The sequence below is a fragment of the Mirounga leonina genome, unplaced genomic scaffold (genome assembly GCF_011800145.1).
Source record: "Mirounga leonina isolate KUSES-001 unplaced genomic scaffold, KU_Mleo_1.0 Mir_129, whole genome shotgun sequence".
NCBI lineage: Eukaryota > Metazoa > Chordata > Mammalia > Carnivora > Phocidae > Mirounga > Mirounga leonina.
In genome coordinates, this window is record NW_023270323.1 from 14,697,904 (window position 1) to 14,721,187 (window position 23,284).

At 37.5% G+C, this 23,284-nt stretch overlaps 1 protein-coding gene across 24 annotated transcripts in view; it reads left to right on the top strand.

The window, feature by feature from the left end:
• SEC31A (SEC31 homolog A, COPII coat complex component) overlaps positions 1-23,284 on the top strand; it is an 85,907-nt gene that overhangs the window by 960 nt on the left and 61,663 nt on the right. For 14 of the 24 annotated variants that reach the window (XM_035004658.1, XM_035004642.1, XM_035004648.1 and 11 more), the window contains 6 exons: positions 98-182; positions 2,718-2,792; positions 4,042-4,234; positions 4,592-5,752; positions 21,103-21,185; positions 22,085-22,208. In XM_035004658.1, coding sequence (XP_034860549.1) covers positions 5,643-5,752; positions 21,103-21,185; positions 22,085-22,208 — 317 coding nt within the window. In that variant the 5' untranslated portion in view covers positions 98-182; positions 2,718-2,792; positions 4,042-4,234; positions 4,592-5,642. Of the gene's footprint in view, positions 1-97; positions 183-2,717; positions 2,793-4,041; positions 4,235-4,591; positions 5,753-10,143; positions 10,655-21,102; positions 21,186-22,084; positions 22,209-23,284 lie in introns of those variants that run through there. The other 10 variants (XM_035004647.1, XM_035004646.1, XM_035004643.1 and 7 more) reach the window with 10 other exon arrangements.

Here is a 23,284-nt window from a genome sequence, read left to right on the forward strand (position 1 = left end):
AAATGGCTTCTTTCTCTCCTGCTAAACATTGGAGGCCCATTAAGGAAACAGAAAAATGTTTGTACTTTCTATTCAATTTGTTCATTTCCTTCTCCAGCAGGCAAGAGTGATTCCAACATTTCCAAGCCAGATTGCTTCTTTTTCCCCTTTTTGTTTACTTAGTCCAGATTCCTGCCAAAAAGGTATTACTTACTCACATCCACTTTTGCATTATAATATGCTTATATCTTGCTTGAACGAAATTAACAGAGCTTTTGTAGATGTAGTTTTCTTAAAGTCACATGGCCTAAGGATAGTCCTGAATTTGGGGGAAATTGATCCATGGGGATGTGCTTGGTTGGCTGTTATATGTGCAAAGGGTAGGACCTGGATTTAATTCACCTTCAGTTTGTTAGACTATTAGAAACTTTTCTAATACTCAACCAATTAAGACCCAAATAAGGCTAAGTAGAGAGAAAAATTTTCTACTACAGAGAAAAAAATTGGTGCTTCAGTTTTTTGGGTAAGAGTTTTACTGACTGTTACATACCATACAACTAACCTACATAAAGTGTACAAATCAGTGGGGTTTAGTATATTCGTGAGTTGGGCAACCATCACCACAATCAGTTTTAGAACATTTTTATAACCACCCTTACCCCCCCGCCCCTGCTAAAAGAAAACCCATTCTCATTAACATTCACTCCCTCTATCTTCCCTACCCTCAGTTCTTGGAAACCACTAATTTTTTTGGTGTAGATTTGCCTATACTGGAGATTTCTTATGAATGGAATCAGAAACTAATACATGGTCTTTTGTTTGTGGTTTCTTTCACTTAGAATGTTTTTAAGGTGCATCCATATTTTAGTCGGTATCAGTACTTCATTTTTTTTTAATTGCCAAAAGTATGGATATACTGCCATGATTTTATTTATCCATTTATCAGTTAAACATTTGGGTTGTTTCCATTATGGGGGGGCTATTATGGATAATTCTGTGAACGTTAGTGTACAAGTTTGTGGACATATGTTTTCATTTCTTTTGAGTATATACCTCAGGGTGGAATTGCTGGGTCATATGCTAACTTACGTTTAAACTCTTGAGGATATGTCAAACTGTTTCTCCAAAGTGGCTGGACCATTTTACATTCCCACTAGCAGTGGATGAGGATTCCATTTTCTCCATGTTCTTGCGAGTGTGAAGTTGTACTTCATTGTGGTGGTTGCCCAATTTTTAAGGACTTGGGGTTTGTAGGGAACTTGCTAGAGGATGCTCCTTGAGTGTAGAGGCAATGTCTAAGGTGAATTTGTCTTCACAATCTCTGGCACACAAATAGATAAAGTATGTTCCATAACATACGTGTTTCTGAAAAATACCTCTGCTCAGAAAAATTGTGCATCTGAAAGAAGCAGGGCTTATAGGGAAAAAAGAAAGTTAGCATTGGGCGCCTGGGTGGCTCAGTTGGTTAAGCGACTGCCTTTGGCTCAGGTCATGATCCTGGAGTCCTGGGATCGAGTCCCATATGGGGCTCCTTGCTCGGCAGGGGGTCTGCTTCTCCCTCTGACCCTCCCCCCTCTCATGTGCTCTCTCTATCTCATTCTCTCTCTCAAATAAATAAATAAAATCTTTAAAAAAAAAAAAGTTAGCATTGATTACTCGAAATCTATGCAATTTGATAATCTCTAAAATAGTGATCAGTACCTGGGGAAGTACTCCTAAGACCTCCCATCCCCTGCAAGGTAACTTAAGTGGAGACTGCCGTAGGGTATATTAAAAGAATGAGGCTGGTGGATGCTAGACAGTACAGATAGAAGTGGAGCTCGGAGTATAATAATGGGCTGCTAAATGGTATAACCTGTTGAGCACCTGAGGGCATGTGGGTGGAGCTGGGGAGGTAGCCCCAGGTGGAGGCTCTCATTTTTCATTTTCTTTAGTTGAAAGTACCCCTGCAGCCAGTTAAGCATCATGGGTTCGGAGGAAAAGAGGGCTTTTCTTTCTGCTTAATTGGATTCCAGATACTGTGGCTGTCCTAGGAAAGATGAAACTGTGGCTCTCAACGTTATTCTCAAGGCATTCTCGTACAAATGAGTTACTGAAAACTGCTATGCTGCAAAACAGATTTACTTTTTTTTTTTTTTAAGATTTTATTTATTTATTTGATAGAGACACAGTGAGAGAGGGAACACAAGCAGGGGGAGTGGGAGAGGGAGAAGCAGGCTTCCCGCCGAGCAGGGAGCCCGATGTGGGGCTTGATGCCAGGACTCTGGGATCATGACCTGAGCCGAAGGCAGACGCAGCGACTGAGCCACCCAGGCACCCCAAAACAGATTTACTTTAATGGTGTAGACTGATTAAATGAAAAACTCACTTTATGGGAACCACGAGGAGTCACTGCCCTAGGTATTCTTTAGGGCATACTTCTGGATAGGGAAATATGCAATCCTTCATAAATGTGTAATTTTTTTTGAGTTGTATTTATGTATCTTTATATTTGGTTATAACTTTTACATTTTTGTTGCTATTTTACTGGTGACACTGAGGTTCTCAATTTGATCATTTGATTATCTTTGCTTCCTCCAATAACTTCATATCCAATGATTAAACCTTTTCACTGCTGTTCACATAATGAACCGTTGTGATTATTGAATATATAAATGAGGATATGTAAGCTGTATGAAAGGTATTATTGTAAAAGGCATTGACCATTGTGCAATGTAATTTAAAATACCTTTTTTCAGGAATTAATATTCTTGGAGATGTTGGAAAAAGATTCCTGGGCCTTGGAAGATAATTACTCCAAATATACAGGGGAGGTAGTGTATCAGTATATCTTTCTGTTTTAAATGTACTAAGTGTTCCTGGAACAATAGTACTGAGTTGGAAATAGAGGATTGTCCAAGTAAAGATTTGTGAAGGCTTTGGTGAAATATAATTTCCTGTTATAGAATCTCATTAATTCGGTAGCTTGAGGAAAAAATAACAGGTAATGGTTATTGAACCATTATATGTCAGGCATTGTGCTAGCATTTTATACACACAGTTTTGTTCTTACACTGTTTCTCACAACAACCATATGAAAGCAAATAGACTATTTTAATTTAAGAGACAGGGAGGGGGTGGGGGCTGTTAGAGGATGCTCCTAGAGTATAGGAGAAGCCGAACCCCCCCCCCCCCCGCAGAGGGAGGAGCAAGGCAGAGCTAGATCCCAGGTCCGAGGTCATGACTGGAGCTGAGCCGAAGGCAAAGGCTTAATGAACTGAACCACCTAGGTACCTCGAAAGCAAATAGACTTTTTGCTTTCTAAGACTGGTATCTTCCTTGTTGAACACCTACCCTTTTGTCGGATTCCTTAGCTAGTTCTACTAGAACCCTTATTGCCCCAATATATTAAAGTGTATTTCTAGTAACATTCTTGCAGAATTTTTCATCCTTTCAGTTCTAAAAGCCTTGGGGTTTGGAAATTATTGATGACCAACTGTAAAAAACTGTTCTGAATCTGATCCTTTCTCCAAAATTTCAGATCTTTTCAGTTCATAAGTTGTACATTTTACCTTTTTTTAAAAGGTGTATTTATTTAGGGGCACCTGGGTGGCTCAGTCAGTTAAGCGTCTGCCTTCAGCTCAGGTCATGATCCCAGGGTCCTGGGATTGAGCCCCACATTGGGCTCCCTGCTCAGTGGGAAGTCTGCTTCTCCCCTTCCCCCTTCCCCTGCTCCTGTTCTCTCACACTCTCTCATGTGCATGTTCTCTCTCTCTTCTTTTAAGAAAGATTTTATTTATTTTTGAGAGAGAGAGAGTGAGAGAGAGCCCGTGCAACTGCAAGCGGCAGCGGGGGCAGGGGAAGGAGAGGAAGAGCTGAGTGGAGAGTGCAACGCAGGGCTCTGTCCCGGGACCCCAAGATCATGACCCAAGCCAAAATCAAGAATTGGCCACCCAACCAACTGAGCCACCCAGGCACCCCTGCATTTTACTTTTTGAATATGGATTGTGGCCCTCTGTATTATTGTTATGTAAAAATCACCCAAAACTTAGTAGTTTACAACAATAAACACTTATCTTACAGTGGGAGGAGGGTGAAGCGGAGAGACATCAGTTTTCCAGAGTCTGACTTGGCAAGCCTCAGTTCCTTGATGGCTGTTGGCTAAAGACCAGTTCTTCACCATGTGAACATAGGCTGCCTGAGTATCCGCACAACATGACAACTGGCTTCCACCAGAGGGAATGATCCAAGAGAGAAATGCCAAGACAACATGGAGGTGGGCACATACAAGGGTGTGAATACCAAGGGTGGAGGATTATTGGGGATCCTCTTGGAGGTCAACTACCACACTTGACTTTTTTTTTTTTTTTTAACTGCTTCAATTTATTGAATCAAGAGTTTGATATTTCGTCAGATAATTAGAAGTATGAGAGCCTATGTATCAAATAAGTGCTCTCTTTTCTAAGGTGCACAGTTTCTTGGCCATGAATATATAAATTCCATAAGTGATGCTACATTCCTTTTGGAAATTTGCTAAGGATTGTATAAGAAAGCTCATTTTATAGCTAGAATACTCTACTTTGATCATATATATTTTTCTTGGACCAATTTCCCTTTTCCCAATTCTTCCTAGGTGGAGGTGGCTAGAGAAGACTATAGATATAAGTACTCCTGGTATTTTGCTTGGGATGCAGACTGACTTAGGTTGAAATTTCTGTTTCCAGTTTTTGAAGGAACATAGTCCAATTATTTAAAGGCACTTATGCAAATATTTGACATAGGATGGAATAAAGGTATAAATATGCAGCAGCAGCTTTAGGCACTTTGTGTCCTTTTCCTCAAAAGCTTGATATTTATCCAATATGGTGAGTATACATTTCTTTTTTTTTTAAGTAGGCTCCACACCCAGCATGGAGCCCAACACAGGGCTTGAACTCACAACCCTGAGATCAAGAGTCAGACACTTAAACTGACGGAGCCACCCGGGCACCCCATACTTCCTTTTCTTTCTGTTGCTCCCCTCCCCCCATGGGCTTCTGTCCCTCTTAATGAGCAAAATATAGACTTGGCAAAGCAATCAGAATGCCCATAATTGGCAGAATTCTAATTAATGCCAAGGATTTGTAATCTTTGGAGTCTTCTTTTCCCTTTATCACTGCTTTGTTAGGAGTGACAACTCTCCCCCTTTTCCTTTAAAGCTTATGTGCTTCTAATGATTGGAAACCTTGTCAAATAACAAAAAGCATTACATATAAAACAAGATATAACCGGTTTTGGAATGTATTAAGCTATAGTTATCCTTTCCATGTCAAGCTTAATGTTGAGAATACATTTCTAAGTTAGCATAAGGTAATCTATGCAAAATAGATAAATAATACACTTGAAATTATCTTTGGTATGAGTTTTTTTTCCAATGATGGTAAAATTGGAGGTCTTAATCTGCTTATGAGAATAAAAATTTATAGAAATGTGTATTTGTTCTTTAAAAAGGGCTAAACCATGGAAACCTTATGATTACAGCTTAAGTTGAAAATAGGAAAAAAATATAAATGTCCAATGATTAAACTTTTTCCACTGCTGTTCACATCATGATTTGTTGTGATTAATGTATGTGGATGAGGACATAATGGAAAAAGAAAATCATAGTGGGAGAAAAAAAGTATAGATAAGACTATAGTTTCTGTATGTTGATTTACTTATTAATGTTTTCCCTTTTAGGAATGAAATTGAGGGTTTTTCATAAAGAACATCATTTTGTCAGATTGATAAAAAATGTGAACGTTTATATAGTAAGGTAAGAGGTTTATTAATTAATTTTGATGAACAGAGAAAATCAGGTATCAGCAAACAATATGTGAGCATAATGTGGGTATCATACTTGAATTTTTTCCCCGTATTTCACCTTTGAAAGATAATTTTCTAAATCAATAGATTTGATTCAGGATTGGCAATTGGGTGGCTGGGGTCAGGACTTTTAACTTTGATGATCATCTTTTCTCAAAAACAATAATGTAATTCATCCCCTGAAATTCTTAGAGATCATATATTCCAGGGTTTAAATTTGCTGAACTTTTAGATGTTCTATAAATGACTCTTTGATATGCCAATGAATGACCATCCTGTAACTTAAGCTTTATTCAAGAACAGTAGATAAGTAGGTAGTCAAAAGCTGGAAATCTCAAATCTAATACCAGATTAATCTGTCGGTATGCATGTTGTCTTGGGGTGTTTCAAATCTGAGGAATATAAAGGAGAAAAATTTTTGCAAATACTCAAAATTGATTCACACACATTCTCTGTTTCATAAATTTCTACAAACAAAAGTTGATGTAAACTTTGCTTATATGCCTTAATGAAAAGATGTACAAAATAAGTGCATTCAAAAACAAAACTAAAACATTAATGGGATGGATGCTGTTGTTACAGAAGTAAACATAGTGCTTGCTGGCTGGTATGGAATAAGTTGTAAACACATACAGTCTTGTGCCTTGTGATGACTGAAGCTTAACAGCCTGGACAACAGTAGATTTGTCCAGAACTTTACTTTTTTGCAGACCTCAAGATTACTGAAATGAGGGGAGGGGGCCTAAATTCTCAAAAGGATGTCTTTGGACTGTCTGCAAATCATAATATGAAGAATTATGTATTACTTTGTCTCCAAACATTTTTCCAGCTCCAATGAGTAATTCAGTCTGGAACTAACAGTCCTTTGGGAAAACCTTCGGTTTTTATTTTGATCTACAGTTATGTTTGACTAGTAGTTAAACTGGGTTAAAAGTTGACTTATTTTGTGAACTAATACAGGTTTTTCTTTTTAGATACAGGTAGTCCTTACTTTGCATCATTCCAATATATGTGAAGATCAGTTTTCACAGTTTAGTTAAATAACACCAATTCCCCTACAACATGGTTGAAATTTCAGTTACCATGATAGTAACCAAATTGTTTCATAAGCTTTGCTGGTAGCTCTTTATTCCACAAATGATTATGGATATAAAAGATTGTCAGTAACCACTTATATCACTTCTTTCAAAAGTCTGTTGGTGATTGATCACTGAACATCTATTAGTTCACACACAGAGTAAAGCGTGTAGTTGTGTTGCCTACTTGTTTTCCAGTGATAAATCCCCCGACATTTTACAAAAATGGATAATCAAGAGGAAATTGGTCAACAAAGATGACAGGGCAGCAAAGAAAAAGTGGTAACACTGGAAGTGAAATTGGACGTCATTAGAAGATTTGAAAATGGTGACAGCATAGTGAAGACAAGATGAGACCCAGGCTGACATGAACCTATAGCATGAACCATCTTTTAAAAGTTCAGTGAAACTTTTAGGTAAAGTTGCTTCAACATTTTTTAGTTTAAATTGTACTAGGAACAGAAAGCCGTATATGGTTGAAGTGGAATGTTTACTTCTACTTGGGACTGAGGACTCTAATAAAAAACAAATCCCAATCAGTTTGGCTAGCATTCAAGCCATAGTGTTGAGGTTAGTTGCTGCACTGAAGGAAAATGCTTAACTACAAGGAGACTGAAAAAGAACATTTTACTGATAATAAAGGCTGGTTTCGTCGTTGGCAAAGTCGGCATGAATTGATTAATTTTCCACTATCTGGTGAAGCTGCAAGCTCAGATAAGGATGCTACTGTGAAATTTGCACATTATTCCAAGAATCACAGGCAGTCCTTGCTTTGCACATTAGAAGACTGCTGTGTAAAAACATCACAGGGTTTGGCTGTAATGTAAATGGAGTTCTAGAAGATACAGATGACTGGGAATGTTAACACTGCTGCGATTCAAGAAGTAGTTCTAGATATACAGCCAGGAGAATTTAGTGAAGGTGAACATAGTTATAAAGGAGGAAAGCAGTTGTGTGTTGAAAAGGATGAATACGTTTCAGAGGAAGTGATGCAGGTGAAAAACCACATTAAAGGAACTCTCAGATATTTCATGACGTTGAATGCGTAAAGAATAAAATTTTAGAAGCAGATCCAAACTCAGGAGTATGACAATTTGCCAAGGTGAAGAAAAGATTCTTGCTCCATATTGTAAATTATATGAGAGAGCAAGCACTATTCAAACTACTGTTGAGACTTTTCTGTAAATAAAACGCTCTAATTTTCAATGTTTGTTTTAAATATTTTTTATGTTTATAACCAACATCAAGAGAATTTGACAGATTTTAAGGTTACAGAAAAAGATTGTTAATCCCATAGATTAAGATTGCAGTTTCAGCTTGCATAGTCCCAACTCCCTGCATTTAAAACAAGCTAGGAAATCTCTATATTTAACCAGATATAAATAGGTTAAGTCTAGAAACAAATACACTTTACCTTTATGATCATCAGTTATAATTGACATTTTTGAAAATATATTTATTAGAGCAGGAGTGTGCACACAAGCAGGGGGAGCGGCAGGCAGAGGGAGCGGGCTCTCTGCTGAGCAAGGAGCCAGATACAGGACTTGATCCCAGGACCCTGGGATCATGACCTGAACAGAAGGCAGACGCTTAACCAACTGAGCCACCCAGGCGTCCCTATAATTGACATTTTGCATATTGCCTTTGTATGCTATTATGTCAAGGCTTTTAAATAAATTTACAATACTGTATGTCTCATACTTTGATTTTGAGTATTAATCCATCTGTAGGTAAAATCCTCTCTAAAAGAGTAGGGATTGGCAAACTTGTAAAGGGCCATACAGTAAGTACTTGAGGCTTTGCAGACTATTATGGTCTCTGTAGCAACTACTCAACTTTGCCCAAGTAGCACAAAAACCGCCATTGACAATACATAAACCACTAAAAGTGGCTATGTTCCAGTCATGAGACTTACTTCATGAAATACCTTTTTTACCTCACAACTTAAAAAAGCGGGTGAGGAGCAGGGAGCTTTGTAGTTTGACTTAATGCAATAGGAACATGTACATTAAATGATGCCAAAGAATGTAACCACTGCTTGAATCATTGAGTTTTGGTGAAGTTGTTCGAATGAACACTTTCTCCATACCAGTGTACAATTCCAGGTAGTAGGAGGTCTGGGGTAGTAAGGACTTGAATGTTTCCTCTTGACTCAAATGATAGGCCCACTTTTAAGTCGGATTTTTTTATTGGTACCTTTAGGTAAAAGCTGTAGGTAGAAATGGCTTTGTAGAACACTAGAAGTTAGCTACTGTAACCTAAGTAATCCGTTTAATCTATTTCTGTCCTAGAAAAATAAACTCGGCTTTTCAAATTAAAAGGGTGTTCAAAAGAGTGCAAAAATCCTACTCTCTAGTACTTAGAAGTGAAGGCGCTTTAGAGAAGGCCTGAGGAGATAATGTTGATCAGTGTAATGGAAAGAGAACTGCTCTAGTAGACCTGGGTTTGGTCCAGGTTCTGATCATTAGTAATACTAAGTGCTTTTCCTCTGGTTTTACTTTCTATGCTGCAGAACAACCCCTAAACTAAAGACGACATCCAGGCAATACATTAATTAAATGCCAGGGTCTGGCGGAGCTAGTAAAGTTCCAGTGACCAAGGGCAAACCTTGGTAGATCTCAAGTAGTACCATACGATGGTAACTGGACTACTTGACTCCACTATGCCCCTTTGGAGTAACAAAGTAAATATGTCCATAACAGACTTCATTTTTTTTTAGTTTTATTTATTCATTTAAGAGAGCACAAGCAGAGGAAGAAGCAGACCCCGCTGAGTTGGGAGCCCAATATAGGGCTCCATCCCAGGGATCATGACCTGAACCAAAAGCAGACGAGCTTAACCCACTGAGTCACCCAGGCGTCCCACAACAGACTCTGACCAGACCATTTGGTTTTTAAAGAAGTTCTCAAAACGCAATACCCTGAACCACCTGTGCAATTTTAAACACCCAATCACAAATTAGTTACTGCAATTAGGGCCCTACAGCTCGTTTTCACGTGATTTGTCCGGTGTTGCCCACGCCTCACAGGACTAACGCTACGTGGCGTTCCTGCGGGCCTCGGCCGTTCTTCGAGCAGACAGCTACACCCAGCAGGACTTTTCTTTTTCGAGTGCCCGGGTCATCGCACCCTCGCTCTTCACAACGGGTCGCCAGGCGCGCAGGCGCGCAGGTCCCCGCCGGCCTCACCGCGGGCCCAGCGCCCGGGACCCTGCCTGCCATCGCTCCCGGAAGTGCCGTGACGGGCAGCGCGCCAGAGTGGGCCGGGCGAGGCGTCGCTCCCGGAAGCGTCGGCCAGCCGGCAGGGAGGGGCCGCGGCTGCCACGTTGGAGCGGAACGTGGAGGTGGCCCTGGGGCTGGAGGAGGGGCGGCGGCGAATGCTGGGAGCGTCCGACGGGCGTCGCGCTAACACAGGAACCGGTCGCTGAGGGTCCCCGCCAGGTGTGTCTGCCTCTCCCCCACCACCCCCCGTCTTCTTCGCCGGCCTTCGGGCCTTGAGGTAGAGCACAGGCGAAAGCTGGGACCGCGGCATCTGTCTCCGCCGGTGCCCGTCAGCCTGCGGCCCGGTCTGTGGTGGCGGCGCGCCCCTGCTCTTCGTTTCGGGCCCGTCGGGACAACGCCTGGCGTCACGGCTGCTTCGGGGATCGCGTCGATCCACATCCGCCAACGTTTCCACTGCTGAGCAGGAGCTCCCCTGAGGCTTGCGACAGGGTGTCGTTCCAGGGCCGGTAACTGCGGTCTGAGGTTAGAAGACCCTCATACCCTTGGGCACAAAGAGGTGCGGGCCCGAAGGGCGAGGGAAGGAAGTAGACCTCAGGATCACTTTGGTTGACTTAGTTTGGTGATGATTTTTTGTTTGATTTGGAACTGTGGCCAGGTTTAAAGGTTCATAGGTTTTTAACTGAAGGTTACTGTCATTGAAACGGGATTGGATTATTTCAAGGGTAGTCGCCAATCTCAGCCTCTACCTCGAAGGAAATCTCATTAAGTTGTATGTTTTTGCTAATAAGTTATTTTAATGAGAGATTAAATTACAGGCAGTTGTAAAACGAATCAAACTATTGCATGGGCTTGTGGGCATTATGAACTTTTTTGTGAGCTCAAGCAACTAATTTTATGTAGGTCTTTCTGAAGTTGCAGTGATAGTCTGTGATAAATCCTTTCTCCAAAACTGTCTTTTCTAACTATAGAATACTGAAATTTGACTGTCTTTGTAGCCACTTGTAATTGTATTCAATCGATAATTAGAGCCTCGCTTTTCCATCATACCGGACCATGTTTTCTGTACATACTGACTGCACTGGGGTTGGCTAAAGTTCACTCACCGTTTTTTAGTGGTTCTTCTGTGCTGTTTGTTTCTTACTCTCTCTTTTTTTTTTTTTTAAGAGTTTATTTATTTATTTGAGAGAGAGAATGAGACAGAGCATGAAAGGGGGGAGGATCAGGGAGAAGCAGACTCCCTGCTGAGCAGGGAGTCCGATGCGGGATTCGATCCTGGGACTCCAGGATCATGACCTGAGCCCAAGGCAGTCGCTTAACCAACTGAGCCACCCAGGTGCCCATTTCTTACTGTCTCTTAAACAGCTCTGGGAAAGGTTTGTAGGCTCTAAGAACTTTTGAATAACTTGAAGTGTTTTTGTAGTTGTGAATTTGTTACACATATCCGAAGTTATTTGGGAAATGTGAGATTGGAATGGATTTAGACTTATACTGCTTAATTTTGTATAAGCAGGTTCTTTTTGAAACTAATAACATAGGACAAAAAGAAATTTGTAACTGTAAAGAGCAGTGATTCTTAATTGGAATTCCACTCCCTTTTTAGGATCTGATGAAAGCATTGGATCACCTTCCTAGAAAAATGCACACACACACACACACACACACACAAGATTTTCTATATCATTTCATGAGGTTTACAGATCCTAAGTTAAAAATTCTTGTCAGGTGATATTATTAAGTTGATTTTCACAGTGTTTTAGGAAATGTCATTCTTAGGTTAATTTCAGCTCAAAAAGTTTTATTTATTAGATTCTAGATAAGTATGACAGCATTTAGTTCAGCACACAATTCTTTGATTTGGTTTTGGTTGAATGAGATGAGCCTAGAACATTGATAACACTAAATAAATCCTCTAGAACAAATGTGCCCATCCATAATAAGATATTTGCCCACACAAGATGGATTTTTACCAAACACAGTGCCAGCTAGAGATTGTTTGAGAGTAAGAGTTTCCAATCCTATTAACGCTTCCACTTTTTACTTTCTGACATATGAGTCATCTCTATATGTAGCAGTGTAAGTTTGGTATTTTTTAGACAGTAGTACTGTTGGGTTTTAGTACTGCTTTACAGAATTAGCAATTAGAAAATGAGCAGAAAGGCAAAAAAGCTTCCACTTAAATGCATGCATTTAACTACATGCATGTTGTGGGGAGAAACTTGGATGAAAAAATGAGTTATAGTCTGGAACATAAATTTTATTCAATAGATGTATTCTTTTTTTAAAAAAGATTTATTTATTTATTAGAGAGAGTGTGCATGCGCGCGCGCAGCGGGGAAAGGGGCAGAGAGAGAGAATCCCAAGGAGACTCCCGCTCAGCATGGAGCCTGATTCAGGGCCTCATCTCAAGAGATTAAGACCTGAGCCAAAACCAAGAGTCAGACGCTCAACTGACTAGCCACCCAGGTGCCCCTTCAGTAGATGTATTCTTGAAGATTCACTGGGATAAATATTTTAAATTGTGACTTTTGCAATAGCTGACATTTACAAGCATGTATTTACTGTGTGCCAGGCACTGTTCTAAGCTCTCTGTGTAATGCCTCATTTAATTCTCACAACCCTTCTTTTTTTTTTTTTCTTAAGATTTTATTTATTTGAGAGAGAATGAGAGCTGGAGAGAGAGTGATAAGAGCATGAGCACACACAGGGGGAGGAAGAAGTAGGCTCACCACTGAGCCTGGAGCCTGACTCGGGACTTGATCCCAAGACCCTGGGATCATGACCTGAGCCAAAAGTGGACACTCAACCGACTGAGCCACCCAGGCGCTCCTCACAGCAGCCCTTCTTATACATACTTTCATTATACTTATTTTACCAAGTGGGTAGCCAAGACACACATAGAGCATGTGAGAGCTAGGACAAGGTGGGGCTAGAATTTAAACTGAGGGTATGGCTCCAGATACCCTATCCTAAATTGCTGTGCCATCGATATTGTCTTGTAGATGACATATGTGAATAAGCCACTGTCCTCACAATTTTCTTTTTGTATTATCAGAATGATTTTGTTCTGTGTAAAATAGTCTTGAATGAAATAAGTCCGCATAGTGTGAATTCTAATCACATATGATATTGAAAAAAAATTGCACAAAGCTTTTAAAGCATGTCTCACTTGGGAAGTACACATGGTTTAATCTAAGCATTCTTCAGATTTTCAAGAAAATTAGTTACAACTAAATGATCATTTCTAAGAGAAGGAAATATGCAGGCAGTTATTTCCATAGTATTCTTAGTGTTTTGAGAATGATTGCAATGGATAAGATTATGGTACTCTTCTTTAATTAGATTCAGACCACGTAAGGTAGTTCCAGGCCATTGTTGTAGTGATTAAAAAAAAAAAAAAAAAAAACAGTATTGAAACCTTGTGTTCAGTACAAGTTAATAAGTGCAACTACATCTAGTGGAACATTGAGTGCTACTGACAAGAAATAGATGTTTATAAATGCTTGAATTCCCACTTAACTCTTTTATGTAGTTGTGAATTTCTTTCTTTCTCTTTCAGTAAATGTTACACATTAACTAAGTGTTCGTGAATTAGGTAACCCTTGTACCTTTGCTCTTAGACATACTGTAGTTTTATTCAGTTGGGTTTTTTAAATATATATAGCTGTTTTGTTTTCACTTTTAGAAATTATTCTAAAGCATCTTCTAAAACCTCTTTTTCCTCTAACGATACCTTCCCCTATTTTTTAAGTAAGAAAAGTTAAAGTTATTAAAGTTATTTTTTCCTTTAAAGACTTAAGAATTTAAAAATTAAATGTTTTACCTGAAAGTAATCTTTCTAGCTTATCAATCTTTTTGTATTTCCCTAAATATAAACATTCAAAATCAAACAAAGCAAAACTTTTTATGTACTCACCCTGTATTAAGCAATTTTGATTCCAAAAAGGGTAAAAATTGTAATATTTGATTGAAAAAAGACATTGTCTAGTTAATGAGATAAGATGACATATAAAACATTTAGTTAAAAAGACAATGGAAAAATATGTAACAGTATGTGCTAATAGAATATTACAAAGTTTTGTTAAGATAGAATAAGACACTTTATTATAAAATGCTTAAAGTGGTACGGTTAAGAGAGGTTAAGAGATTATATCATTGTGGATTGGATCATTAGGGTACTTCGCATGAAGGAGCTGGGACTTGAACTTACTATTAAAAACAATTGGCTGAGAGGAAGACGGCATTTCATTTATAGAAAATAGGCTTCTTTTTCACTTCTTAGAAAATTGAGATTTTTCCTTTTTTCAGAATAGTCTTAGGAAACTAGATGTGTAGTTTTCTTGATTAATCTCATGATTATGATAATTTTAAAAAGTAGTTAGCTTATTAAAACCCATACTTACCTATGTGCTAGGCATTGTGTTTGGCCCTATGTAAAATACGTTATCTCATTAAAACTTCACAATATCCCATGAGGTAGTCAGTCTTATCCTCATTTTACAGATGGGGCTCATGGAGGTTTAACAGTGTGTTCAAGGTATCATAAGTAGCAGAGCCAATATTCAGATCGAGCATTGACTCCAGAGGCCCTGCTGCTTTTAACCACATGATTCAACCTCCTTAATCCACTTTTGCCTAACCTAGCAGTTTCTAAAATATGCTTCTTCTTTTCTCTCTCTTTTTTTTAAAGATTTTATTTATTTATTTGAGAGATAGAGCAGGAGGAGGGGCAGAGGGAGAGGGAGAAACAGACTCTCTGGGCAAGGCTCCATCCCAGGGCCCTGGGATCACGACCTGAGCCAAAAGCAGACTATTAACTAACTCAACCACCCAGGCACCCCCGTTAAGAAATGTCCTCATACATCCTAGTTGCTTTGTCATTATTTCTTCTAAATGGTGGTATGTCTGCTATGATTAAAATTGAATACCTGAATTTGTTGGGGTAACAAGTAAGAGTGTGGACTCCGGAAGTAAACTTCGGAGTTCAAATCTTGGCTCTACCCCTTGCTAGCACATACAAATTATTTAATCTTTCTGTGCCTTCATTTTTATTATCTGTAAAATGCTCTTCAAGTTTAAACAATTTGAACGTGTTTTGAAGGCATAGGGTGTATTGTTAGTCTAAGGCCCTCTTAAGGAAACTATTAGAGCATGAACTTCATCTCCAGAGATGAGTAAGAAAGCTGGCAAAAAGTACTTTTGGAGAGCATTAAATATATTTAACTATAGACCTGAGACTAAAATGAAAGTGGAAATAAGGAAGAAAGAATAAAATGTGTATGTTAAATATCTGATAATGTAGGAATTGGTTATAAAACTTTAAAAAATTAAGAAGTGGGAAGTAGGAAAAAATTGGAGGTAAAATAAGTTTATGGATCGCTTCATCTGTAATGGCTGGGAGTCAAAGGACATCCTTTAAAGCTGACAAATCAGTTGGTAGAAGTATAAACATATTCAACAGTACAAAGGTAAACACTGAGAAAGATAATACTATTGACTATAACTGTGTAGTACAAGAAGGGCAGTAAGATTATGTAAACTAATTTCATTAGTGCTTATAGTAATTACTGTGAAAGAAATAAAGGATTAATAGTACTCAAATTATTTTAAATTATAAAGATAGAACCAGAAATACATATTAGAAGAAAAATACAAGTCATCCTAATTATCAGAAAAATTACAAATACACAAATAGGGACAACAGGAAAAGTTTTTTTTTAATTATAAAACCAAACTAAATAGCAAAGTAATATAGAAGTAAGAGCAACCATATCTGTCAAATCAGGAGAAAATTTTATATCAGTAAATTTTATATGGCCTTATTAGCTAATCTATTTAAAAATTTTCGAATTGGATCACCAGGCAAAATCTAATTTTATTTATTTATTTATTTATTTATTTTGCTGTATTTAAGGCAGCCAGTGAAAACAAAGTGGTTCAGAAGTTGAAACAAGGGCAAAAACATATACATAAAGGCACATAAAAAGTAAGCTAGGGTATTGGTATTAATATGAGACAAAATGAAATTCAGGCCCAAAGCCTTACTTAAGATGAAGAAGAATTCAAAGTTAAAATGTGTATTTGACAGTAAACATTTAACATTATGAATATCTGTCAACCAAGTAACAATATTAAATACAAAGTAACTTTCATAAAGCAACTTTCAGGAGGTACCAGGAAAAATAGGCATAAATACATTAGTAGTAAGTGACTTTTGATTCAGTATCCTTGGTCCAGGGAAGATTAAATGGAAAAACAGTAAGACTGTAGATGACCAAACAATTTAGTCAAATAGGGTAGATTTAATTAATATATATTGAACTTGACCCTGAAAACAGTGTACCCCTTCTTTTTAGATCTCATTTACAGAGACTTCTCCATAGCCCCCAAAGAAAACTTCAATACATTTTAGAAAGGAGAAACAGTATAGAAAAATCCCAATGCACTTGCATATTAAGTTTAAACAACTCTTGGATCAATGGAGAATACAAATGAAAATTGTAGAATATATAGATGACTGTAGTGATTAGAACACTAGAAATATATGGAATCTAGCTAAAGCCGTGCTCAGAGGAAATTCAAAGCTTTAAATACTTATACCAATAAATAATAAAAATGAGTGGGTTAAGCAGTTAACTCAAAAAGTTAGAAAAAGATCTAAGTAAATGAAAAGAAGGTAGAAGAAAGGAATTAATAAAAGTAAAAGAAATTAATGAATTAGAAAACAAAGCAGAACTAATTGGCTGTTTGAAAATAGACAAATCTCTAGTTAAGCTAATCAATTATTAAAGAGGAGGGTAGGGGAAACAAAAATATATGTAATAAATAAAGACTAATAATCATAAATAGCAAAAATTTAAAGATTACTGAGTGTTGGTTGTTCAAGTCTTAAAAAATGAGAAAATCTGTAAAAAAAAATTGAAGGATTATCATAGGAAAATATAATTTACAAAAAATGACCTTGAATAAAGAAAATTCAAATAGATCAATTTCAGTAGAAGAAATAGAGAAAATTAGCAGAGGAGCAACTCCTCCCCAAAAAGCATCTGGCCCAGATGTTTCATGAGAGAATTCTGCTAAATCTTTGAAGAACGAATAATTTCAGTTCTACTGTTGAAACTGTTTCAGGGCATAGAAAAAGATGGAAAACTTCTACATTTGAGGGGTGCCTTGGTGGCTCATCAAGCCCTGTGTCGGTCGGGCTCCCTGCTCAGTGGGGGGGAGTCTGCCTCTCCCTCTGCCTCTCCCCTCTTCTCGTGCTCTCTCTTAAATGAATAAAGTCTAAAAAAAAAAAAAAAAAGAAACTTCTGCATTTTTTATGAAACGAGTATAATATTGATATCAAAACCTGATGAAGATTGCATAAAAGAAGAAAAGTATAGATGCAGTCTTACAACTCCAGAAGCAAAACTCTGTTAAACAAATGGAATCTAGCAGCACATTAGCAGAATAATACATCATGAGTTTATTCAGGGTAGAAAAAGATGGTCCATATTAGGAAATCTATTAGTATAATCTATTTTATTGATAAACCTAAGAAGAAGAATCTGTGGTCATTCTGATTACCTCATGAAAAGCATTTGACAAAATTCAAAACCCAGTATAAATAGCATTCAATAAAACAGTAATTGATGACTAATTTCCTTATATACATTTATATATGTGCATATGTATGTGTATTTCAAAACCTAAAGTCATGTCCCATAGTGATATAATAGGCTTTCCCACTAAAGAAAGGAACAAGACAAGAAATTACACTGTTACCACTACTGCTTAATATGGTAGTACAAATACTGTTAGCCTTTGTATAACAATACCAGGAAGACAGTCTATGTAATGGGTGTGGGGTGGGGGTGAGCCACATTTACAAACCAAAGATAAAATACTTAGGATAAACAAACCCAAATGTCAAAAAATTTAAAATAATACTGAAAGATAAAAAAGCCTTAAAAGACAACATGTTCTCATTGGAAAGATTGAACATTGTGTCAGTTTCTCCATAAATTAATACAGTAATTTGATGCACATTCAATAAAAATATTAACATTCTCTTTTTTCTGGAATCAGACAAAAACTATTCTAAAGTTTATGTAATAAAATAAACAGTGATAGCAAGGAAAATAGTATGGGAGAGAAGCAATGGATAAGGGTTATGGGAATCATACTCCTAAAAAGCCTAAGTATTTAAAACAGTAGAGTGCTTGGGGCTCCTGGCTGGCTACTGATCTCAAGGTTGTGCTCACTTCGGCAGCACATATACTAAAATTGAAATGATCTCAGGGTCGTGAGTTCAAGATAGAGATTGCTTAAATAAATAAACTTTAAAAAGTGGAATGTCTAGCATGTAAATAAATAAATGGACATAAGGAATGGAAATCCAGAAATATACCTAAATATGTACAGGAATGTAGATCCTAACCTACATCCTAATACCTACAGGAATATAAACATAGGGGCGGCTGGGTGACTCAGTTGGTTAAGCAACTGCCTTCGGCTCAGGTCATGATACTGGAGTCCCAGGATCGAGTCCTGTGTCCTGTGTTGGGCTCCCTGCTCAGCAGGGAGTCTGCTTCTCCCTCTGACCCTCCCCCTCTCGTGCTCTCTCTCTCTCATTCTCTCTCAAATGAATAAATAAAATCTTTTTTTAAAAAAAGGAATATAAACATAAATAGTAAATCCAGAAATAAACCTAAATATAGGAACTTAGTACATGGTAAAAGTGATATCGTAAAATTGTAGGAAAAAGACTTTTCAATAAATGATTTCATTGTAATAAGAAAGAAAAAACTATGAACATACATTGTATACCAGTATCGTATTCCAGGTCCTGAGTCAAAATTTAAATGAAAAGAAAAAGCCACAAGTGAATTTGCGTAGAAGAAAAATATGGGTGAATTTCTTCATAATCTTGGCATGCAGAAGGTCTTTCTACCTAATCAAAATTCAGGAACCATTTTTTAAAAAGTGATAAATTTGGCTATTAAAGCGTGGTACATCCATACAATGGAATATTTTTCAGTGCTAAAAAGAAACGAGCTACCAAGTCACAAAAAGACAGGGAGGAATTTTAAATACCTATTGCTAAGTGAAAGAAGCCAATTTGAAAAGGCTATGTACTATATAATTATAACTAAATAACATTCCAGAAAAGGCAAAACTATAGAGCGAATAAAGAGATCAGTGGTTGCCAGGAGGGAGGAGGAGGGATGGAGGAGAGGGATAAAGAGGTGGAGCACAGAATTTTTAGGGCAGGAAAACTTCTGAATGATACTCTGTGGATGGGTGGATTTGGGTGGGTGAATGTGTCATTATTCGATTGTCAAAACCCATAGAAAACCCAAAGAGTGAACTCTAAAGTAAATCATGCACTTTGCTTGATAATGATGTGTCAATATAGGTTGGGCTGCAACAAATGTACCACTGTGGTGCCGGACAGTTTATGGTGGGAGAGGCTGGGGTAGGGGTGAGCGGAGGAGGGGCGGGGAGGAGGTAGGGAGGTGTGTGAAAACTCTGTAGTTTTCTTTTCTTTTTTTTTTTTTAAAAAGAGTCTTTTTTTTTTTTTTTAAGATTTTATTTATTTTTATTTGAGAGAGAGAGAATGAGAGAGAGGGAGTACATGAGAGGAGGGAGGGTCAGAGGGAGAAGCAGACTCCCCACTGAGCAGGGAGCCCGATGTGGGACTCGATCCAGGGACTCCAGGATCATGACCTGAGCCGAAGGCAGTCGCTTAACCGACTGAGCCACCCAGGCGCCCAAAACTCTGTAGTTTTCACTCAGTTTTTCTGTGAACCTGAAACTGCTCTGGTAAATAAAATCTATTTTTTAAAAAATCAAAATCTTGTGAAATGTAAAAAACAAACAAACCCATAACCAAAATAAAATAAAGTCTGACAACTCAATAAAAAAATAGGCAAGTAACATAGACAAGAATAGACAGAAAAGGTGACAGAGAAGGAAATATGGATGACCCATAACCATAAAAAAAGATGCTCAACATTATGGCATGAGAAATGCAGATTGTAACTACTCAGAGTAAACATTTTTCACCTATCATTGGTAAAAATCTAAAAGTGTTACTCTAGTAAGGCTGTAGGGGAGTGTGAAAAGGTACAGATATCCTGGAGGGCAACTTGGCAATAACCGTCCGAATTAAAATTGAATTTATCTTTAACCCAGCAGTTTTACTTCTGGAAATTTATAGCTATCCTGGCCCACGAATGAAATAACATGTAGATATGGCTATTTATTTCAGCATTGTTTGTAAAAATAGCAAAAGATTAAAAACAACTCACGTGTTCACCAGTAGTGAACTAAGTAAGTAAATTATGGTACATCTTACAGTGGAATACTGTGCCATGTGAATGTATTTATGTACAATAACAAAGTTTTTTTTTAAAGGTACAACACAGTACTTGCTGAATTTTTATACCGGAGTAACTTTAACAGAGAATATATAAACTAGTGGTGTGTGGAATTGTAGCTTAGAGTGACCAGCTTCTTAAAATTTCTGCTAAATTTATCTTTAAAATCTGTAGGCTTACTATATTCTTCTCTGTAATTAGCCTTTAAAATTAATTTTTAAAACTGCTCTTAGTCACTTAGTAATCCTGATCCAGGAAGATGTACCTTGTTTATTGTGTGCTTTCTCTTAGTCTGATACACTGTCACCCATCCTCACCTGAGAAGTATATTGTGTAGGAAAATTAATCCCTCAGGTACTACCCTATATTGTGTTTTTTTTTTTAAGTTTTTTTCCAGACTGATTTTTCAGTTGAAGGACTATAATTTGTAAACAATTAGAAAAGCCCTATATTTGTCTCAAAATAATTTAACAAGTTTTTCTTCTTTCTAATATTGACTGTTCCCACCAAATGATACCTAAACCAGTTTGATTTATTGGCATTTGGACTAATGAAGAAGTGGTTGGTTCAGTATATTTCTATGTAAAAAATGTTTGTGTTCTAGGTTACATGTTCAATATATTTCTATGTAAAATATTCTCTTTAGCAGGATGAAGTTAAAGGAAGTAGACCGTACGGCCATGCAGGCCTGGAGCCCTGCCCAGAATCATCCCATTTACCTAGCTACAGGTAAGTTCAACAGAGAGAAGATAGTATGAGTCACTTAATTTCTTCTTTTCCACATTTGGTTTATTCATACCTGTCCTTTAAAACTCATTTCGAGCTTCATCTCTTCTAGAAAGCTTCTCCTTCCCTAACAAGATAACTCCATCCTCCCTTTCAGCTGAGTTTAATGACCTTCCTCTGCGTTCCCTTTAGCACCTTGTTCATCATAGCATTAATCATGATAGGGGCGCCTGGGTAGCTCAGTCAGTCAAGTGCCTGCCTTCGGCTCAGGTCATGATCCCAGGGTCCTGGGATTGAGCCCCACATCGGGTTCGCTGCTCAGCAGGGAGTCTGCTTTTCCCCCTCTCTCTCTCTCTCTGCCCCTCCCTCACTCATGTGCGCACGCACACACACACACACACTCTTTCTCAAATAAATAAAATCCTTAAAAAAATCATACTACATTTATCGTGTCTTCCTCACTTCATAAGAATTATGTTTCATCTTTATTCCTCCACTATTAAGCACAAGAGATAACATGTAAAAAAAAGTTAATATCAGTTTGAATGAAGAACAATTTTGATGCTAGCATTTTTATATAAAAAGTTACATCATTTATGACTATAAGCAGGTATAGTAAATCAAGAGACTGTTTTTACAGAGAGCTTTTAAAATATCTACAGGTTTAAAAAGTTATCTGCACTATCTGCTCTCACAAACATCATCTCCAAGCCTTGTATCAGAATCTCATTGCTATAGTAATTTAAGCATCTGTTCAATGACATGCATCCTGAGATGTTAGTCACTAATGGAGCATTCGTGAGTGAGATCATTGGAAAACATGCATTTAATTTCTGTTTTGTGTGGTTTTCTCTGAGTCTTTTATTTTTGCATTGTAGTTACCATAAATGTATTTTCCGTAGGAACATCTGCTCAACAATTGGATGCAACATTTAGTACCAGTGCTTCCCTTGAGATATTTGAATTAGATCTTTCTGATCCATCCTTGGATATGAAATCTTGTGCCACCTTCTCTTCTTCTCATAGGTATGAGATTGATGAATCTTAAATTCACATTACTTATGGTTGTGGTTATTATGTTGTGGTTGATGCCTACTTTGTCTATAAATATGTTGTTATTAGAAACTGCAAGGAATGCCATCAATGACATGAAATATTTTGTGAAAAAGTGTATGAGTGAATTTCTATGGAAGTAAAAGAAGGGTCTGTATGTTCTATTGACTTTTTTATTGCCAACTGACATGTGTAGGATAGGAAGGAGAGCCTCAATTTTCTAGTAGTTTTTTTCCTCATGGTATAGTAGACATACTGTCTTTTATCTCCTTTTTCTCAACTGTTTACAAAAAAAGGATAGGTATGGCTTAAAAAAGGAGTAGTTGGATGAATATTAAGGTGTTAAAAGTGATTATCTCTGAATGGTAGGTTATTTTTTTCATTGTACCTATCTATATTTAGAAATATATTTCACAAAGATTTTTGTTGACATGATTTCTGATACAGTAGGTATTTGGGTCATCTTTCCAAGTACTTAACATCGTATCATAATGCAGAAAAAAGACACTTTCATTTGAGTAGTAAAATATGCTTTATTGTCTCAGTAGCTTGGCAGATTTTGGTGAAGAGATTGTACTCTAGCAAACAGCGCATAGCTCAAATCATGGAGTCTCATGGGACCTCTCATAGTTTTCAGAGCTCTCCCACTGTGATGGGAACCTCAAATACCTTTTGTCTGTCAGTTTTCCTACTCACCACCATTTGTGTCATTGTATACTTCCATGCCACCTTCATATTTCGAATCTTTATTCTCCACCAGTGGGGGTACTTACCATAATAAACATAATTTTGATGTCACTTTTCCACTGTTGGAATACCATTACTTTTCTTAGAAAATGTTATATACCTCCTTTAACACCTCTATTGCTTAACAGACCTTGTCAGTGAGTACTTCTATAGTCAAATAATATCAAGGGAAGTGGTTGATTAGAGCTGTTTTACAGATGAACTAAAAACAGCTTAGGAAGATTCAGTAACTTGTCCAGGGTCTCACAGTTTCTAAATGGTAAAACCATTCTTAAGTCCATATCTTTTGATACACAAATCAA